This window comes from Engystomops pustulosus, chromosome 11 (assembly GCF_040894005.1).
Source record: "Engystomops pustulosus chromosome 11, aEngPut4.maternal, whole genome shotgun sequence".
NCBI lineage: Eukaryota > Metazoa > Chordata > Amphibia > Anura > Leptodactylidae > Engystomops > Engystomops pustulosus.
Window position 1 is genome coordinate 14,580,534 of NC_092421.1, and position 16,114 is coordinate 14,596,647.

Genomic DNA, 16,114 nt, shown 5'->3' on the forward strand with positions numbered 1-16,114 from the left:
GTTTGTAAGCTCCAAGTATTGTTCTTCTCTTGGCACGAAGGCCACTGCACACACAACACATCACATCATCTTACTGCCTCTATCCAACTATGTTAGCATATTTGGCTCGGTGCACCATAAACTTCACATAGGAAGTGATTGTTTCTGTTTTCTTTAATTCAACAGATGGTGACAGAAAAGCATAAAATTAATGTTCCGGAAACAATGAACGAGGTCCTGGACATGTCAGATGATGAAGGTATGGAAGTAACGTATATCCTTCCTTTTATCCTCTGCTTTGTAGAGATGTAGCCAAACTTCATTTACCTCCAGAAAACTTCTATACAGTACAATTCCTCTAGGACTACATGAAATGTAGAGCTTGTATCTAGTGCAGGCTGAAGATGAGCGCCACAAAACAACCAGCTCTAAGAAAACTAAAGACTTTTGTGTTGTAGCCACAAAAGCTAAACTTGTAGCACTATATGCCCTATAGAGATGACTCTGCCACTGACTTTTCTACCTAAGATAAGAGGCAACAGAGGCGGTGGCGTGATTTGAATCTGTCGGGCCCTAGTGCAAATTGTCCCCAATTATAATGTATTGTTTAGAGTACTAATCTTCTCATATAGGAAAGCTACATCATATGGGCCCCCTAGGCCTCTTGGGCCCGATTGTGACCGCACACCCTCAAGTTACTCCCCCGGAACAGAGGAAGCCCCCATTTATTGTTATACCATATGGTGGTGTTTAGGGGTGATGGTTTTCAGCAAGAGGCTACTTAATATTTATGGTCCAGTTCATACAATAAAAAACTGATGTAGAGCCATGTCCCTTATTATGATGTATGGCATATAAATCAGCACTGCCCATGTCACATATATACCGTGTGTCTTTAGCTGATGAGATGTGACTAGGTGTGTTTTACCTGTATAATCACTGCTGTGCCCCCCTTTTACATTTCTGTTTACTTGAATTACACAGTCCGTAAAGCCAATATACCTGAGATTCTCAGTGATGCCGAGTATTTATCAGAAGGGGATGAAGGTACAATGCTTTATTCATTGACGGTGGATTCAACTAACATTTACCCGTGATTTGAGGCTCTCGCAACATCAAGACTAAGGGATTATAATTATCCTGTAACATTCAGGGCTGGATATACAGAAGCAGGATAGGGAAGAAAACAATGGGGGCTCCGGGAGCAGAGGGCAGTTGACTATTCATGCCAAATAGTAACATAGGGGCAGATTTATCAGAAGCTGAGCTCCGATTGGTTTCCATGTGCAACTAGAAAAGTTTTAACTCCGACACTTCTGATAAATCTCCCCTATAGACCCTAAAGCCTGTTGCCCACGGGCGAGCTTGAACCGATAAACTTGTAGGATTTACTGGACAGAACCTTAGAATCACTGAACTGAACTCTGCATGTCCGTTCTGTTCCGCACATTCTAGGTTCAGTCCAGTAAATCCTGTAAGCGCATGTTTGTCAGGCCAAACTCACTCATGGGCAATGGGTTTAGATGCATGGTCATTAGACAATATAATCTGATTTAAGCATATAGTTCTGTGCAAAAAAACAATGTGAATATTGCCCATAGACTGTGGCCAATTGATTATTATGATAAATCCACACAGTATCACATCGCAATATGTTTTTCAACTTCAGATATGAAAAAACGATGGCAGTTCTTGCTATGGCTGGCCACACATTAGCCTTGTGAAAGAGAACCTGTCATCAAGCACCTCATTTTCACTAAAGAAAAAAGCAAAAACAACTGCATTTCAAAGATGCCTTTGTCCCTTCCCTGAGCATTTTCATTTCACTATACAGTAATTGTGTATTTTAACTTGCGTAGCCCCTTGTCAGAATCCTGTGTTCAATCCCTCCTCCCTCATCCACACTCCTCAGCTCCCTCCTCCTTCTCTCACAGCTCCTCCCTCCTGCTCCTTCACTCACACAGGGACAGAGCTCAGTGGGGGAGGAGCTGTAAACTAGCAGAAAGGAGGTGGCTGAGAACCAAGGAGGAGCTAAGGGAGGAGGAGCTGAGCAGCACAATTCAAGTGTTTTATTAATGAAATGCATTCAAACCAAAGCCCCCTGGGACTCAGCACAGGATTCTGGCAGGGACCCAGGTAAGTTAAAATACACAAATAAATAATAAGATAAAAGTGCTCAGAGAAGGAATTTAGAATGCAGGTGCAGTGGGCTTTTGCAACCCATCTTTAGTAGAAATGAGGTCCCTGGCGACTGGTTCCCTTTAAAGGAAATCTTACTCATACATCCCGGCACCGTGACTGGTAATCTTCTTATATTTGTTATCAATGGCCTCCTTCCTTCTAAAATAAACTTTTACCATTATGTTAATTGTGACATCACTGAGGTGCTCTGGAAACACCCTCTAGAGCCCCTCATGCTCATTAACATCATTTTAAGTGTTGATTTTAGAAGGGAGGCGGCCCTGGATTACAAATATAAGAAGATTACCAGAGTAACTGTGCTTGGATCTATAAACCGGTCGATCATGGTAGATTTTCACCAGCAGCAATTACTTTTAATTTACAGTTTCAACTAGAATTGATAGACCCCTTCCCATGCATGGGAGATTTCACTGCAAATTATCTATTAAAGTGATTATGTGCATTATTACTTCTATGATTGGCTTAATGATGTAAATACACAGCTATGGAACAAGTACAGCAAAGTATAAACCCTGTAAATGCTGCAAATGTTGCAGAATGTAGAATACTCTCACCATCTCCTGGTAATACCCTCAGTCTCAGACATGTTGTGGGAGCTCCAAGTTACTTACCTAATTCCTTGACTTTCTGTAAAAGAGTGTGTTTTATCTCCAATTAATACTTTAATACTATTAACTGTGGTTTGGATCTTAACCGCTCGTCTCTCCTCGCTGGGGGATGTTTATAACCATAGGGTGGAAGCGCTACTTATCATATGTTTTATGCAAATGTGGCATCCATTCTACAAATGTTGTGTCAAATATGGCTTTTTACAAGCTGACAGGAGCTGACTGACCTTAAAGGGGGTTTCCATGCTAAAACTATTGATGACCTATCCTGACAAAGACATTAATATCATATTGATAGGGGTTGAACACCTAGCACCCCATCACATCAGCTGTTAGCAGCTGGTAAACCAAGAATGAACAGCTCATTTCTCTGTGTAGTGGTGGAACAGTGTCACTGCAGCTTAGCTTGTATTCGTATGACTAGGGCTAATCTGCAGTTATATGTACTCACCACCACACAGATCATAGAGCATTATTCCACCACCACCTGTAGTTCTCAGGAGCAGACAGAAGACATATTCGGAAATTCAATGTATACAACTTATGTACACAACTTTTCCATTAACATGGGTCACTATAATGCCCTGGGGGGTCAGCCACCTACCTCCTATACTATGTTTATAGCATGGAACCTCCTTTATAGGTCTCCATCTAAATTGTGATTGCACCCTGGATATAATTTATACAATACGGCCAAAATCTGGTATTAGCAACATAGAAAAAACAGTCCAGGACACACCATATGGAACAATGAGAGTAGATTTTATACGGATTAGTAGTACTTTATACAGATTAAAACCTCTGGAATGACTTCATGACAAATTCATTGGAAAATTTTGGGCCATTTGTGGTAGGGACTGAAACAGTGTAAAAATACTAGAGAGTCAGCGATGCATCTGTAGTTCATGATGAAAGAGAAGGGATTTCCGTGAAGAAACCATCTGAATACCTGCGCTTAGGTATGTGCAAAAAATTCCCTACACCTAAATTTGTGCCACAAATCGGCCATGTGTACATCTATTGGTCAGGTTATCTAGGCATGTTCCTATGGCACATATTGCAAGGGCTGCACCCTGAAGAGCTCCCTTACTCCAATAAACCTCTGCGTGCCAGGCTCAACTGTACATGATGTGGGACATGAAGGGTATAAGCCCCTATTTTGGTAAACATAGGACAGGGCATGAATGATATCCAACATGACCAATCTTTGCTTGGCAGTAGATGTTCGAGGTTAGGGGCATTCATGAGATAAACAGGTATTCTTAGCTACTTTCCACTATTGAGTATGTGAACCTGCTTAGTCCGCTCCTGTCCTCATTCACCCCAGGTGGAAGTGTGTGTCCTGCTGGAATGAATAGCAGGACCATTTAGTGCAATTAATTCCTGTCTGGCTGCTTTAGCCTCTTTTGTTCTCCTCCCATCCCATAGACGTAGTACATTGAGAAGAGACCTAGAAGCTACTATGGGAGCAAAGCGCATGCAGGACAGAGAAATAAAAGCACAGTATGAAAGCAGGAAGCAGTGCCGGGGCATATAGCTCCAGGGAAAGATACCTGAGACTACTATCCATAGGCAGACACCTTTCATCATATGAGATGTCTGACGCATACAATTAATAAGTCTGCTAATATATATTTAGACTGGCAACTTTTTAAAATATAGTTATCATCTACTCGCTGTCATATGAGCAACAATTTTTATGATTTAAAAAAACCTGTCACTTGATTCTACCCCTTCTGCCCCTTAAGGAATAAAATGTCCTTTCTTGAATTCCTTCTTTTATGTGAAATCTCACATATTTCCCTATAAAAAAATCTCCTCCAAAGTCATGTGACAATGAGCAGAGAAGAGTCATATTTGCCTGAGATGAGTCAAGGCTACAGGCTCCAGATCTTCTGATCTTCCCATCTTCAGTTCTATAGGACCTAGAAACATGGTGTCATATTAGAGATAAGAATCGCATCTTTCAGGTCACATCAGGCTTGTGGTTCTGAGCTACAGAACCGGAAAAGGGAAGGAATTGAATTTTTATCTGCAGTTTGCATTTGCAATTCTGTCTTTAACTACCTATATTTCTGGTTCTATAGATCAGAACCTCAAGTCTGATGCGATGTGAAAGATGAGATTTGTACTTTTAAAATGCCGTCAACAGTATATTCTAGGTACTAGTGAACCAAAGATAGGGAGTCTGATGTGACCCTCTGCCTGCAGCTATGTGCAAAATCCGCACGCATCCCATAATGTCCGATTAGCACCTATATGTCCGAATCTTTACTAATAAAAAGTGATCAAATGGTTGTACAGTTTTAAAAATTGTAGCAATGAAAACATGATCCCATCCCGGAAACAATGACTCCTTACACAGCTCCGTACACTGAAGTATGATAAGATTTAGGCGATTCAAAGCATTTTTCATGCAAGTGCAACATCCCCCACCGGGGCCTAGCCTTTTCTTGGGGCCTGGAGGCAGCTGGGGCCCAGAATACCGGAGGGGCTGGCGATTGTGGCCTAGGCACGATGTTGTCACAGTGCTTGGTAAGGGGACCGGAGGGCTGTCCCACAGCCTGGCAGGTCTCCATATAATTGTGTGTTATAACTTACTCTTGCTTAGTGACAAAATCCTGGGGTAGTCACAGGGGCTGGACTTTGGCTTGGATGCATTTCAAAAAACAACATGGACTTGTCTGTGCTGCTCACTCCTCAGAGATTGGCCCCCACCTTTGTGCTCCTGTACAGCTCCTCCTCCTGCTCCTTCTCAGAGGTCACAGCCTGGAGAGCTGACATATGTGGGGGAGAGACAAGCTGTACAGGAGCACAAAGATGGAGTCAGCCTGCAGCTCAGACAAGTCACATGTTGTTTTTTGAAATGCATCCAAAGCAAAGTCCAACTCCTATGACTACCCCAGGATTTTGTAAGGATGCAAGAGTGAGTTATAACACACAATTATATTGTAATGCAAATGCTTAGAAAAGGCAGAGAGGCAGATTTGCAATGCAGGTGTCATGGGCTTTTACAATCTGTCTTTAGGGAAAATGTGGTCCCTGGTGACAGGTTCCCTTTAAGGCAGTAAATTGAGCCTGTGGAGGCCCTGCACTAAAGCTGAACACTTGGTGTTGAACGTTTCAGATTACTTATGATCAATGATGGTCCCAGCAGTGATATACTCAACAATCTTCCTTTGGTAGAACTGTAGGTCAGAATTCTACCCATGTGGGCTCGTTTTTTTAATTTGCCTTCTCATTTTTGTTACCATAGCTGAGTTTTCCCAGAAAATTCCCATACGGTTTTGTTTGACATTGTTGTGCATTGAAGGATCAAGTTATGAGTCAGTGTAGAAAGACAGACAGAAAATAAATGGAGAAAACTGGAAAAACAAGTATTTTAATGTATCATTATAATCAAGCCTTCAGCCGAGTACTCAACCAAATATTACTAGAAAATTCTCCAGGCTTAATTATTCTGTACTAAAGGCTTATGCACATGGTAGTCATGTGCACGGAGACGCACAACCTTGTGAGCCACTTCTAAGGGAAAATTTATTGTATATTATCGGACTATTAACTGTTTGTTTTCTGTTGGATTTGTAAAAAATAACATATATACAGGTGGTCCCCTACTTAAGAACACCTGACTTACAGACAACCCCTAGTTACAAACGGACTTCTGAATGTTGGTAATTTAGTGTGCTTTAGTCCTGGGCTACAATAATCAGCTATAACAGTTATCACAGGTGTCTGCAGTTAAGCTTTATTGTTAATCCTGGTTCTTATGAGAATTCAACATTTTTAAAATCCAAATGTTAAAGTTCCGACTTACATACAAATTCAACTTAAGAACCTATCTTGTACGTAACCCGGGGACTGCCTGTACTCTGCTTTATGAAATTATAGAGACTAGCGGGTGTCCCAATTCATAATACGTCTGTGTGCATTCAGACTATATAGCAGTGCACAGAAGCTGGATGCCTGGCCCCTGTGCACTGCCAAACAGGTAAGGGTGTGCTCACTGTGTAGTGCCCAATGCACTTCGGAGGCGGCCGAATGCTAGCAGCCATGCATACGGCCGCCATAAATGTTCATGTGAACAGGACCTAAGGTGCAGCATGTCCATGCATCCTAATGGGTTATAAATGTTGCTTTCAATCTGGCTTCAGGACCTTCAAAGGTCATGAAATGTCTCTTGTGTTTTGAAAGGTAAAACAGATGTACAAGGATATAATATTGAAAGAATATTACATGGATGTACAAGGATTTCATGGGTGAAGGTCTTGCTCAGTGAGTGGTTTGGGTGACCATGGGCCTAGAGCTACCACCCAAATCACCTATATGATAATCTACTACTGGCCACTGCTATGGCTGCTGCAGTTGTAGGAACGCCTAACGGTGCGAAACCCTAAGTGTAGTTGAAGCTGGGTTTTCAGGGGCATTTTGACTCAAATATGGGTTGAAAAAAATAGGACACATTTACTAAGGGTCCGCAGACCGCATTTCCATCGGGTTTCCCGACTATTTTCGATTTGTTCCGCATTTAACAGGGGTTTTGGCGCACGCAATTGGATTTTGCCGCAATCGCACCGACTTTCATGCGACACAAATCGGGGGTGTGGACGTCAGACAACCCGACTAATTCGGTCTCAGTGCGGGATTTAACTTTAAAATTGTGTCGCAAGACAATGCACTTACATGCACCAGGAAGAAGAAGGTGAACTCCGGGGACCTGAGCGGGGAAGCGACATATGCAGGATATCGGGCGCACGATCTTAGTGAATCGCGCCGGACTTCATCCTTGTCGGACAACCCACCTCAGGGATCAGGACAGGACCGGGTAAGTAAATGTGCCCCAGTGTGTTTATTTTAGGTGACTTATAGTCATAGTTGCCTCATTGCAGCCCAATTCTTTGCAATTACTAGTCGTTGCGGCACAACAGAAAATGGCTTACCAAAATAATTGCGTAGCCATAGACAGATAGGTTTCATTCTGGGAGCCAAAACAATTGTTTCCCCCAGTAACTATTTATACATAAATCTACAATCTAATCCCTGCAGTGATTTTATATCCAGCATTCCCTATTGACTGCATATTTGTTCTTTACATGCTGTAACGTGCTGTTTTCTAGCTCCATGTATGGCTTTTACATCATAATGCAGTTAGAAAATAAAAATAGTTCTAATAACATTTCCTGGAAGCATTTCTATAAAAACTGAACCCCTCCTCCGCATAAACAATCAATCAATGCACGATTTGACATACATTGTGCTCTGCTGCACTCTCATATTTGCTACTTAAGAGCCCTTAAAGGGAACCTGTCACCACATTTTACCCCATTAAACTACCAGCCCCCTCTGGTAGGAAAAGTCCTTTCTAGAATTTCCTCTTTTATGTGAAGTCTTTCTATTTATCAATAAAAAAAAGTTCAGTCAGGTGAAAAAAGAGCACAGAAGAGTAAATTTTTGCCTAAGAAGAGTCAAGTTTAGAGGCTGCAGGTGGAGTGTCACTTCAGATGTCCCTATCTTTGGTTCTCTAGTGCCTAGATATAGGCAGTTAAAGACATAGTTGTAAATGCAAGATGCAGATAAAAATTAAATTGCCACCTTTTCTCTCTCTCTCTTTTTTATTTTTTTCTTCCACTCATATTTCCAAATACTTTTGCGAGATGAGATTCTTATCTTTATGACACCAAAAGCATATATACCATAGAATAAAAAATGAGGACATCTGAAATGATTAGATGATGAATATACAAATGATTAGAAAAGAGTCATATTTCCCGAGATGTGTCACTTTTAGAGGCTGTTGGGGGTGTTTTGTTAGGTAAAAGGGTGAGATTTCATATAAAAGATGTTCTTTTAGGAAAGATATATTGTACCCTACCTAGGGGGCTCTCTATTTAATTTAGTGGGGTAAAATCTAGTTATAGTGTTGTTTTAAAGAGGCCATACACATTGGGGCAGATTTACTTACCCGGTCCATTCGCAATCCAGCGGCGCGTTCTCTGTGCTGGATTCGGGTCCGGCCGGGATTTATTAAGGCAGTTCCTCCGACGTCCACCAGGTGGCGCTGCTGCGCTGAAGTTCCCTGGAATGTACTGGAATACACCGAGCCGGGCTGAGTGAAGGTAAGTGCAAGCTCCGCTACAGATTTTATTATTTTTTTTAATGCGGCGGTTTTTCCGAATCCGTCGGGTTTTCGTTCGGCCACGCACCCCGATTTCCGTCGCGTGCATGCGTGCGCCAAAATCCCGGGGCAATTCAGGGGAAATCGGTGCAAATTGGAAATATTCGGGTAACACATCGGGAAAACGTGAATCGGACCCTTAGTAAATGACCCCCATCAATGTCAATCAAATGTCCCAGAGATCGACCTGCAGTTGCCAGTTCTGTTACACATTCCATAATTTATACAAGAAAAAATAGTGTAGCAAAATATGAATATGAATAACCAATGTTTAAAGTCTATGGGAAAAGAGAACGGAAGACTTACTATTTTCAGTTTCCCCTCTCCTTAAATGGAAATTTGGCCTTTGTTCTGATATTTTAAAATCCAGAAATTGAAATCAAAAATTAAATGCAGAAGTAACTAATTATTATGCATAAAATAGAAATATTACATTTGATTTTCTGGAAATTCTAAACCTTATATTTGTTTCAAACTGTAAATTTCTCGCTTTGTGCAACTACAACTTCCAGTATATCCTGAAATCAGTCTTCTAGGAGTTGTAGTTTCTAAACAGGTGATCAGCTACGGCTTGGAGACACTAATGGATACATTTGATGAGGATTTTGCATAATGTCTGATGAACATTGTTGAAAAACACAAACTTGGTGGCCGCTGCTACATTGTTGCACTTTATCCAGGAGATTATTAGTATTACCAGCTTCCTCTGCAGTACAGATGTCCCTGACTAGCGACTACAGCTGCAGAAAGAGAGGACTGTACCTTTAAGGCTCAGATTACGAGAAAAGAAAATCCACACCCCCTAGCAGATACCTATTTACATACAAATACTTGCAGGGCTCATTATTACACCATTCACTGCTAGCAGAGTTTTGTCAAAGAAGTTTTGTGATCCAATCAGGAGCAGCTTTAAATGGATGTGTGTGGGGCCATGGGAGAAGATCGTATGCCACACTTCGGATGACTTGTCTGTATATGGGGGGGGTGGTTGTTTGTGTCACTTTATATTGTGACTCGCAATTTAAAGGGACTTTGGTCTATGCGGATTATTACTGCTGGAGCTGCAAAGCAGCGCTGAAACGTCTGGAACATGTTGCTTGTCACATGGAGAAGTTAACGCGACTCTGTGGATTTAGTTGCTTTCCTCTGCTGTTTTGGATTAATCTTAATTCACCGCTTAAGGACTACAAGGAATTTTCTTTGGGAAAAAAATAGGAACATCTTGTAACTCGGCTCAAATGGCTCTTCTCATAACAAGTAAGATTTCTATGTAACCCATATGCCTCCTATGCTGTCATATGCAGAAAGAAGCCCCCCTTCTGGCTCCTAAAATAAAATGGGAGAGGCGGAAAGATGATCTATTCTTTATAAGTAGATTTGTGTATGCGATGGGTATTTTTAGATGGGTTCTGGACGGTTAAACAGAGTCCATCTGCGGCTTCCGGATGGAAACTGTGGCTTTGAATTATCCCTGTAAAACCGAATGGAAAGATGGAGATTGCTGTAATTACAAGTCTGTGTAAAGGGGTAATGACTGGTTGTAAAATATGGTAGAGAAAGAACCCAGCTCCTTGAACTTTGCTTCATTTGCAATGGAAAAAAACTATTAGGAGTGAAAGTACAGATAAAGGTTCTAGTCCTGTGTCACTGCTGGAATGTGCTGCTGGTAACCTGAGGTGCAGCCATGCTGGGTAACCCTTTGTCGTCTGCTCTGCATTGTCATGAAATGGATTGAAAAAGGTCTTTCAAAGACGGTGCAATAGGTTGGAGCACAGCTCTGTGTGTTTGACACATATCGGCGCACATGGCATGTAAAAAAAAACCCATAAAAACAACATAAATGTCCTCGGTTTCTGGGAACAAGTTTAGCTACAACCTATACCTATAGCTCTGTATTTTGTGTATGGTCCCTGCAGGACGGTGGCAGATGGAGGTGAATGTCCCTGCAGCTCTGTGGAGTTGTATTTAAAAAAATATATAATAATAATAATATATTACAGTATTAGACAATGGAATGGAACATAATATAAACTTTAAAGTAGATTCTGGTTAAAGGCTAAGACTCACAGATCAGAATTGCCAGCAGATGGCCCACCTCGGTGCACATTACCATTGTAGTGGATGGGTTTTTAACCAAATCTCATCCAAATAGTGAAATCTGCAACATGTCAATGAATATTGTGGGTCTGGCTGCAGTAACGCAAAGGTTGAAAACTGGAGCGGATCAGCTGATTTTGGCTGATGTTTACCATAGGTGGGTGTGCAGCAGGAAGTCCAGCCGATGCGTTCATGACTTTAGCTGGGAGTCTATAGTAGTTTCTGAAAATGGCAGCACACTACTAAAATAACTACAAAAAGTTAAAAACACTGTTTAAACTTTAATTTGATTTGTTACCAATAAGGTGTTCAAAAGTTGTCCGTTTGCTGACAAATTCCCTACATGCGAATCTTAGAACACTGAACTGAACTATGTCCATTCAGTACAATGTTTCTGCGTTTCTGGTTTGTCTGACCAAACTCGCTCATGGGCAATGGGCTTAAGTCTTAAAGAGAACCTGACACCACATTTTTCACAAATACAGCTAGTGGCAGGTTCCCATAAAGCCCTATTAACTAACTGGCACCCTTCTTTTAGCTTAATATTGTTTCCTTCAGATCCTGGGCATCCATGGATATCTATAGCGAGTCGAGGTGGCGTGGCCTCCTCGGGTTGAATTCATCAGCTCTTCCCCATACTTTCTCAACATGCAGCAGTGATATCATGTGACCAGGGTGACATCATCTTAGGTCCTTTAGCTTCCTAACATTAGCAAACTGTACATCATGCATATATCTCATAAAATCACAGTGTCTCGCCATGGACTTCTACTTCTCTCCATGCAGGCATGCTGTCGTTTCATAGATCCCTCCCCTCACACTCCCCCTCAACTCACTATAAATGTACCTGGATACCAAGTAAGATTATAAAGATAATTTATGTGGATTTAAGGGAAATATTTTTTAGCTAAAAGAAGGGTGTCTATGGGAACCTGTCACTAGCTGTATTTGTGAAAATGTAATGAAAGGTTCCATTTAAGTTGATTGTAATGGACAATTCCCAAAAATTATTCTCTTTCTGCAAAATGTTTGTTCATTTTGGCAAACAATTGTTGAATGGTAGATCCACCTACCTCTTTCGAATACAGATGTGAATACTCCATCCAGATTTGCATTGTTAATTACCGACCTACAAAAACCTAGATGACATTTCCACCAAAAAATTCACACCTTTTTGTGGAAACTTCCTGCTCAGTGTCAATGGAGCAGAGGGGAGGATGAGACAGTGTAACAGTCTATAAAGCCCAATCACAGAGGGGCCAGGGTAGCATAATTTTAAAAGTTTGTTAGAAGGAAGGAGGCCACCATTAAAAACTATGCAAATGAACTTGAGGGGCTCTGGACTTAACAGTTCCTGCCCCTGAGGCTTATTTGCATAATTTTAAAAGCCTTTTTTCATAAACAACCAGAGTAAAGGGAGAAGAAAGTAGAACAGATCATACCAGAGGTGCAGTAAATGCGCTTGGTTTACAATCCTTGATCCTCATGGTAAATTTCCTTTAAGCATGGTATATGCTAATCAGGAGAATTCCCATTCTGATTGGCCAGTCAGTGCTTGGGGTGCCATGCGATGGGCGCAAACTCCAAATCTATCCAGACAAGTCCTTTATGTGCCAGAGGCCTCCCCTATAACAAGCTATCCCCATGTTCAAAGCTATTAACAGGACTGATTCCATTCACTTGCAACAAGCAGTTGAATTACAAAGCATAGTAGGCAGGTGCACACATTGTGCATAACATGCGCTTCTTTTTATCATACAATGAGTGAGTTGTATTTGCATAGTAACATGTGAGCTGCGGCATGTGACCGCTGAGCTGACACATGAGCATTTACAGGAGAGGAGACTGTAAGGGGGTAGCAAGAGAAATCTCCACTGCTTCAAATCAGGTTTATGTTAAATATTCCCTATTTTGACATGAAAGTTTAATATTTTCTCATCCCTAAGGGTTTGTTCACACTGTGCGTTTCAGAGTAAATTTTGAGACATTCTTGATATCTTATATAGTAAGCAGTGATCAACATTTTTCAGTGCACTAAAACAAGAAACATCCTGCCCCATCGGAACATAGAAGCCCCCCGAAAATATCTGTGTGAACGTCCCCTATGACTTTTTATAGCCATTACTCTTTCATGGAATAATCCAATGTAAATGTAATCTCCCTCTTCTGCAATGAAATAGTCTGCATGGTCTGCACAGTGATGAAAGCATGTAATGGTTGTGGAGGAGCAGTCACTCCGTTCCTGGAAATCTGACCTGTATGAGAAGACTGAAACAGTCAGAGTCACTCGTTGCCTGGGTATGGGGTTAAGGAACCTCATTTTGGGCACACTGTACAACAACATAGTCCAGCAGTATTTTCAGTCATTTATATTTTATTACATTTATGCAGTTGAAAAGAAGGGTGTAGAAGGAAGCCATTGGCCCCCTGCTCTAAAATTGAGCATCTGGGGCTGTGATGATGTCCCTGCACCCGCCGGCTTTAGGAAAGGGGGAATTATGAGTGGTAAAGGAATACAGAAAAGGGGGCATTACACGGAGAGGGTTAAATAAATGGGGGTAATACAGATGAGGTGCTAAAGAAAAGTGGACAGAAGTGAGGGTCATTATTAGTAAGGGCAAAAGGCCATATTGAGGAGCTTTATATATGTGTAAAGGGGCTTTTTACAGTTTGGGGGTGGGCATAGGACAAGAGGCGTTACACAGAGTAAGAGTAAGTCACAAAAAGTAGGCTTTATACTATGTAGTTTCCATTAAAAGGGGCATTCTACAGTTGTATGGCCAGTAAGGTAGGCATTATACTGTCAGGAGTAAAGGGTGTAGCTTAGTATACACTGCAACTTTTGTTCCTTTTTCAATGTTCCATAAGTTGGGAGGAATAAGACCGTGGTCATCCATATCTGTGTTTACAGGATTCAGTAATAACCTCACTAGTCATCACAAATATCCACTTAAGTCTTAAAAACCACTGAACTTCTAGTGCCCTCAGGTAGGATATGAAATGTTCTTTCTAGAATTCATGAAATCTCACCTGTTTACCAAGGGAAAAAACTCCCCCAAAATCAGTCAAATATGACTTTTTTCACCCCAGAACCACACGTCCGATGTGCTCTAACAGACATATGAGATTTTTATCTTTAAAATGACACAAAAAGAATGTTTTTAGGTACCACAGAACCAATGGGGCTTGAGAAGTGACACTACCCCTGCAGCCACTAGAGTAATTCTCTATATTAATGACATGGATACAGGTAGAAGACAATGCAATCCTCCACCCTGCAGCCACTTGAACTTGACTCATCTCATGTGAGGTGAGAAGAGTCATATTTGCCTGTCTTTGCGGAAGATTTTTTATTTTAGGAAAATGGGTGAGAATTCAGAAAGCACATTATCCTACATAAGGGTGCTAATAGTGAATTGAGAGCTGCAATACCACACATGGCCCGTGTACAAGTGTGGTGCTGTTTCAGGTATAAAGTAGCCATGTTCTCCTGATCTTATACAACCCACGTACTGTATCCTGTGATACAACTTCAGACTGATAACTAAGCACTTAAGGAAATTCTTCTGAGTTGAATTAAAGATTGCGGAGGAAAATAATACCTTAACCTAAGAGTAAAGAAAGACTTGTAGCGCTGCTCAAATAAACTGCATGGTGTTTGTAAAGCAAAGTAAACATTTCACTGATGTCTTTATGTGACATTATAAAATGACGCTGCACATGAAGGAGACTCGAGCGGCGAGACAATCGTAGTTAACCTTGTGTAGACAGAAACCATAGAAGGACGATTGTCCGAAAACATGAATGGTTGCAGTCTATATACTGTCATCCATTGAATTGTTATCCCGGGTATTGATTAACACAGTGTCAGGACACAACAATATCAAAACTACAAGTCTTTCCTGCTAAAGTCACACTCCTATCATGTATTACTGCCCTGGTCCTCATTCATGCTTCATTTTGTTCCCTGGTTTTAAAGAGAACCTGTCACCAGATTTTACACCATTAACCTACCAGTTTCCTCAGGTAGGGTATGAAATGTCCTTTCTAGAATTTCCTCTAAAATTTTGCCTGTTTACCTATAGAAAATCTCCACCAAATTCGTGAAAATAAGCAGAGAACAGTCAGATTGTGCTTATGATGTTTCATGTGTGGTGGTTGCAGGGAAAGTGCCACTACAGACGCCCGTATCTTAGTTTTTGTTGTACCTAGAAACATGCTTCTGGTGTAATATTAAAGATAAGAATCTCATCTTTCAAATGTCATCAAGCTAAAGCTTTGTGAATTACAGAAGTGGAAATGAAGTTCTGAAATTTTCATAACCACAAGCCTGGTGACATTTGAAAGATGAGATTCTTATCTTTAAGATTACACCATATTTCTAGTTACTACAGATAGGAATGTCTGAAGTGACAATCGCCATGGAGCCTCTAACCGTGACTCCGGCAAAAAATGACTCTTCTCTGCTCATTTTCACTTGACTTTGTAAGAGTTTTTTCTTTTTAAATAATTATACTTGCAAGAACATAATTAGTAAATTCTAGAAAGGACAATTCATATGTGACCTGAGGTGGGCTAGAAGTTTACTTAAAGGGAACCAGACTATACCCAATTAAAGTCCCTATTTGCATTTGTAGGAATGTTTGTTTCTAATACTCACCCCATATTGGAATGAGTTTTGATAGGACATTCACCCCATGGCACGACTAGAAACTATGTTTTCAAAAGAACTCATTATTAAAATGTTTAATATGAAGCTGCACCAAAATCTGTATAATACTGAAAATACTGAATGAAGTTCTTTATGAGGCTGCTGCAGTACTGTATTAACTGCACTGTGCGAACACAGCCTTACACCAGAAGTTTCCTTAAACAATGTCCCAATTATTGTTTAATATTTTCCGTGTCCCATATAATGTATGAATGCATCTGAGAAATTGTCACCAGCCCTGGCCTAAGGCATGGGTTGATCCTGAAGCTTTATTAAGTGTTTCGAGTGTATCTGATATATGGGAAGAGATGGCTCATGACATTATAAGAATACTGCAGCCTT

General features: G+C 41.0%; 1 protein-coding gene and 1 long non-coding RNA gene across 46 annotated transcripts in view; one reads left to right on the forward strand and one right to left on the reverse strand.

Annotated features, from left to right (window-relative positions):
• Window positions 1-16,114, forward strand: part of ANK3 (ankyrin 3) — a 411,799-nt gene that overhangs the window by 329,202 nt on the left and 66,483 nt on the right. For 30 of the 43 annotated variants that reach the window (XM_072129790.1, XM_072129792.1, XM_072129800.1 and 27 more), the window contains 2 exons: window positions 166-238; window positions 964-1,026. In XM_072129790.1, the coding sequence (XP_071985891.1) occupies window positions 166-238; window positions 964-1,026 (136 nt within the window). Of the gene's footprint in view, window positions 1-165; window positions 239-963; window positions 1,027-9,806; window positions 10,222-16,114 lie in introns of those variants that run through there. The other 13 variants (XM_072129803.1, XM_072129793.1, XM_072129797.1 and 10 more) reach the window with 2 other exon arrangements.
• The window catches only part of LOC140105759 (uncharacterized), a 244,894-nt gene that overhangs the window by 113,997 nt on the left and 114,783 nt on the right, over window positions 1-16,114 (reverse strand). The window lies entirely within an intron of this gene.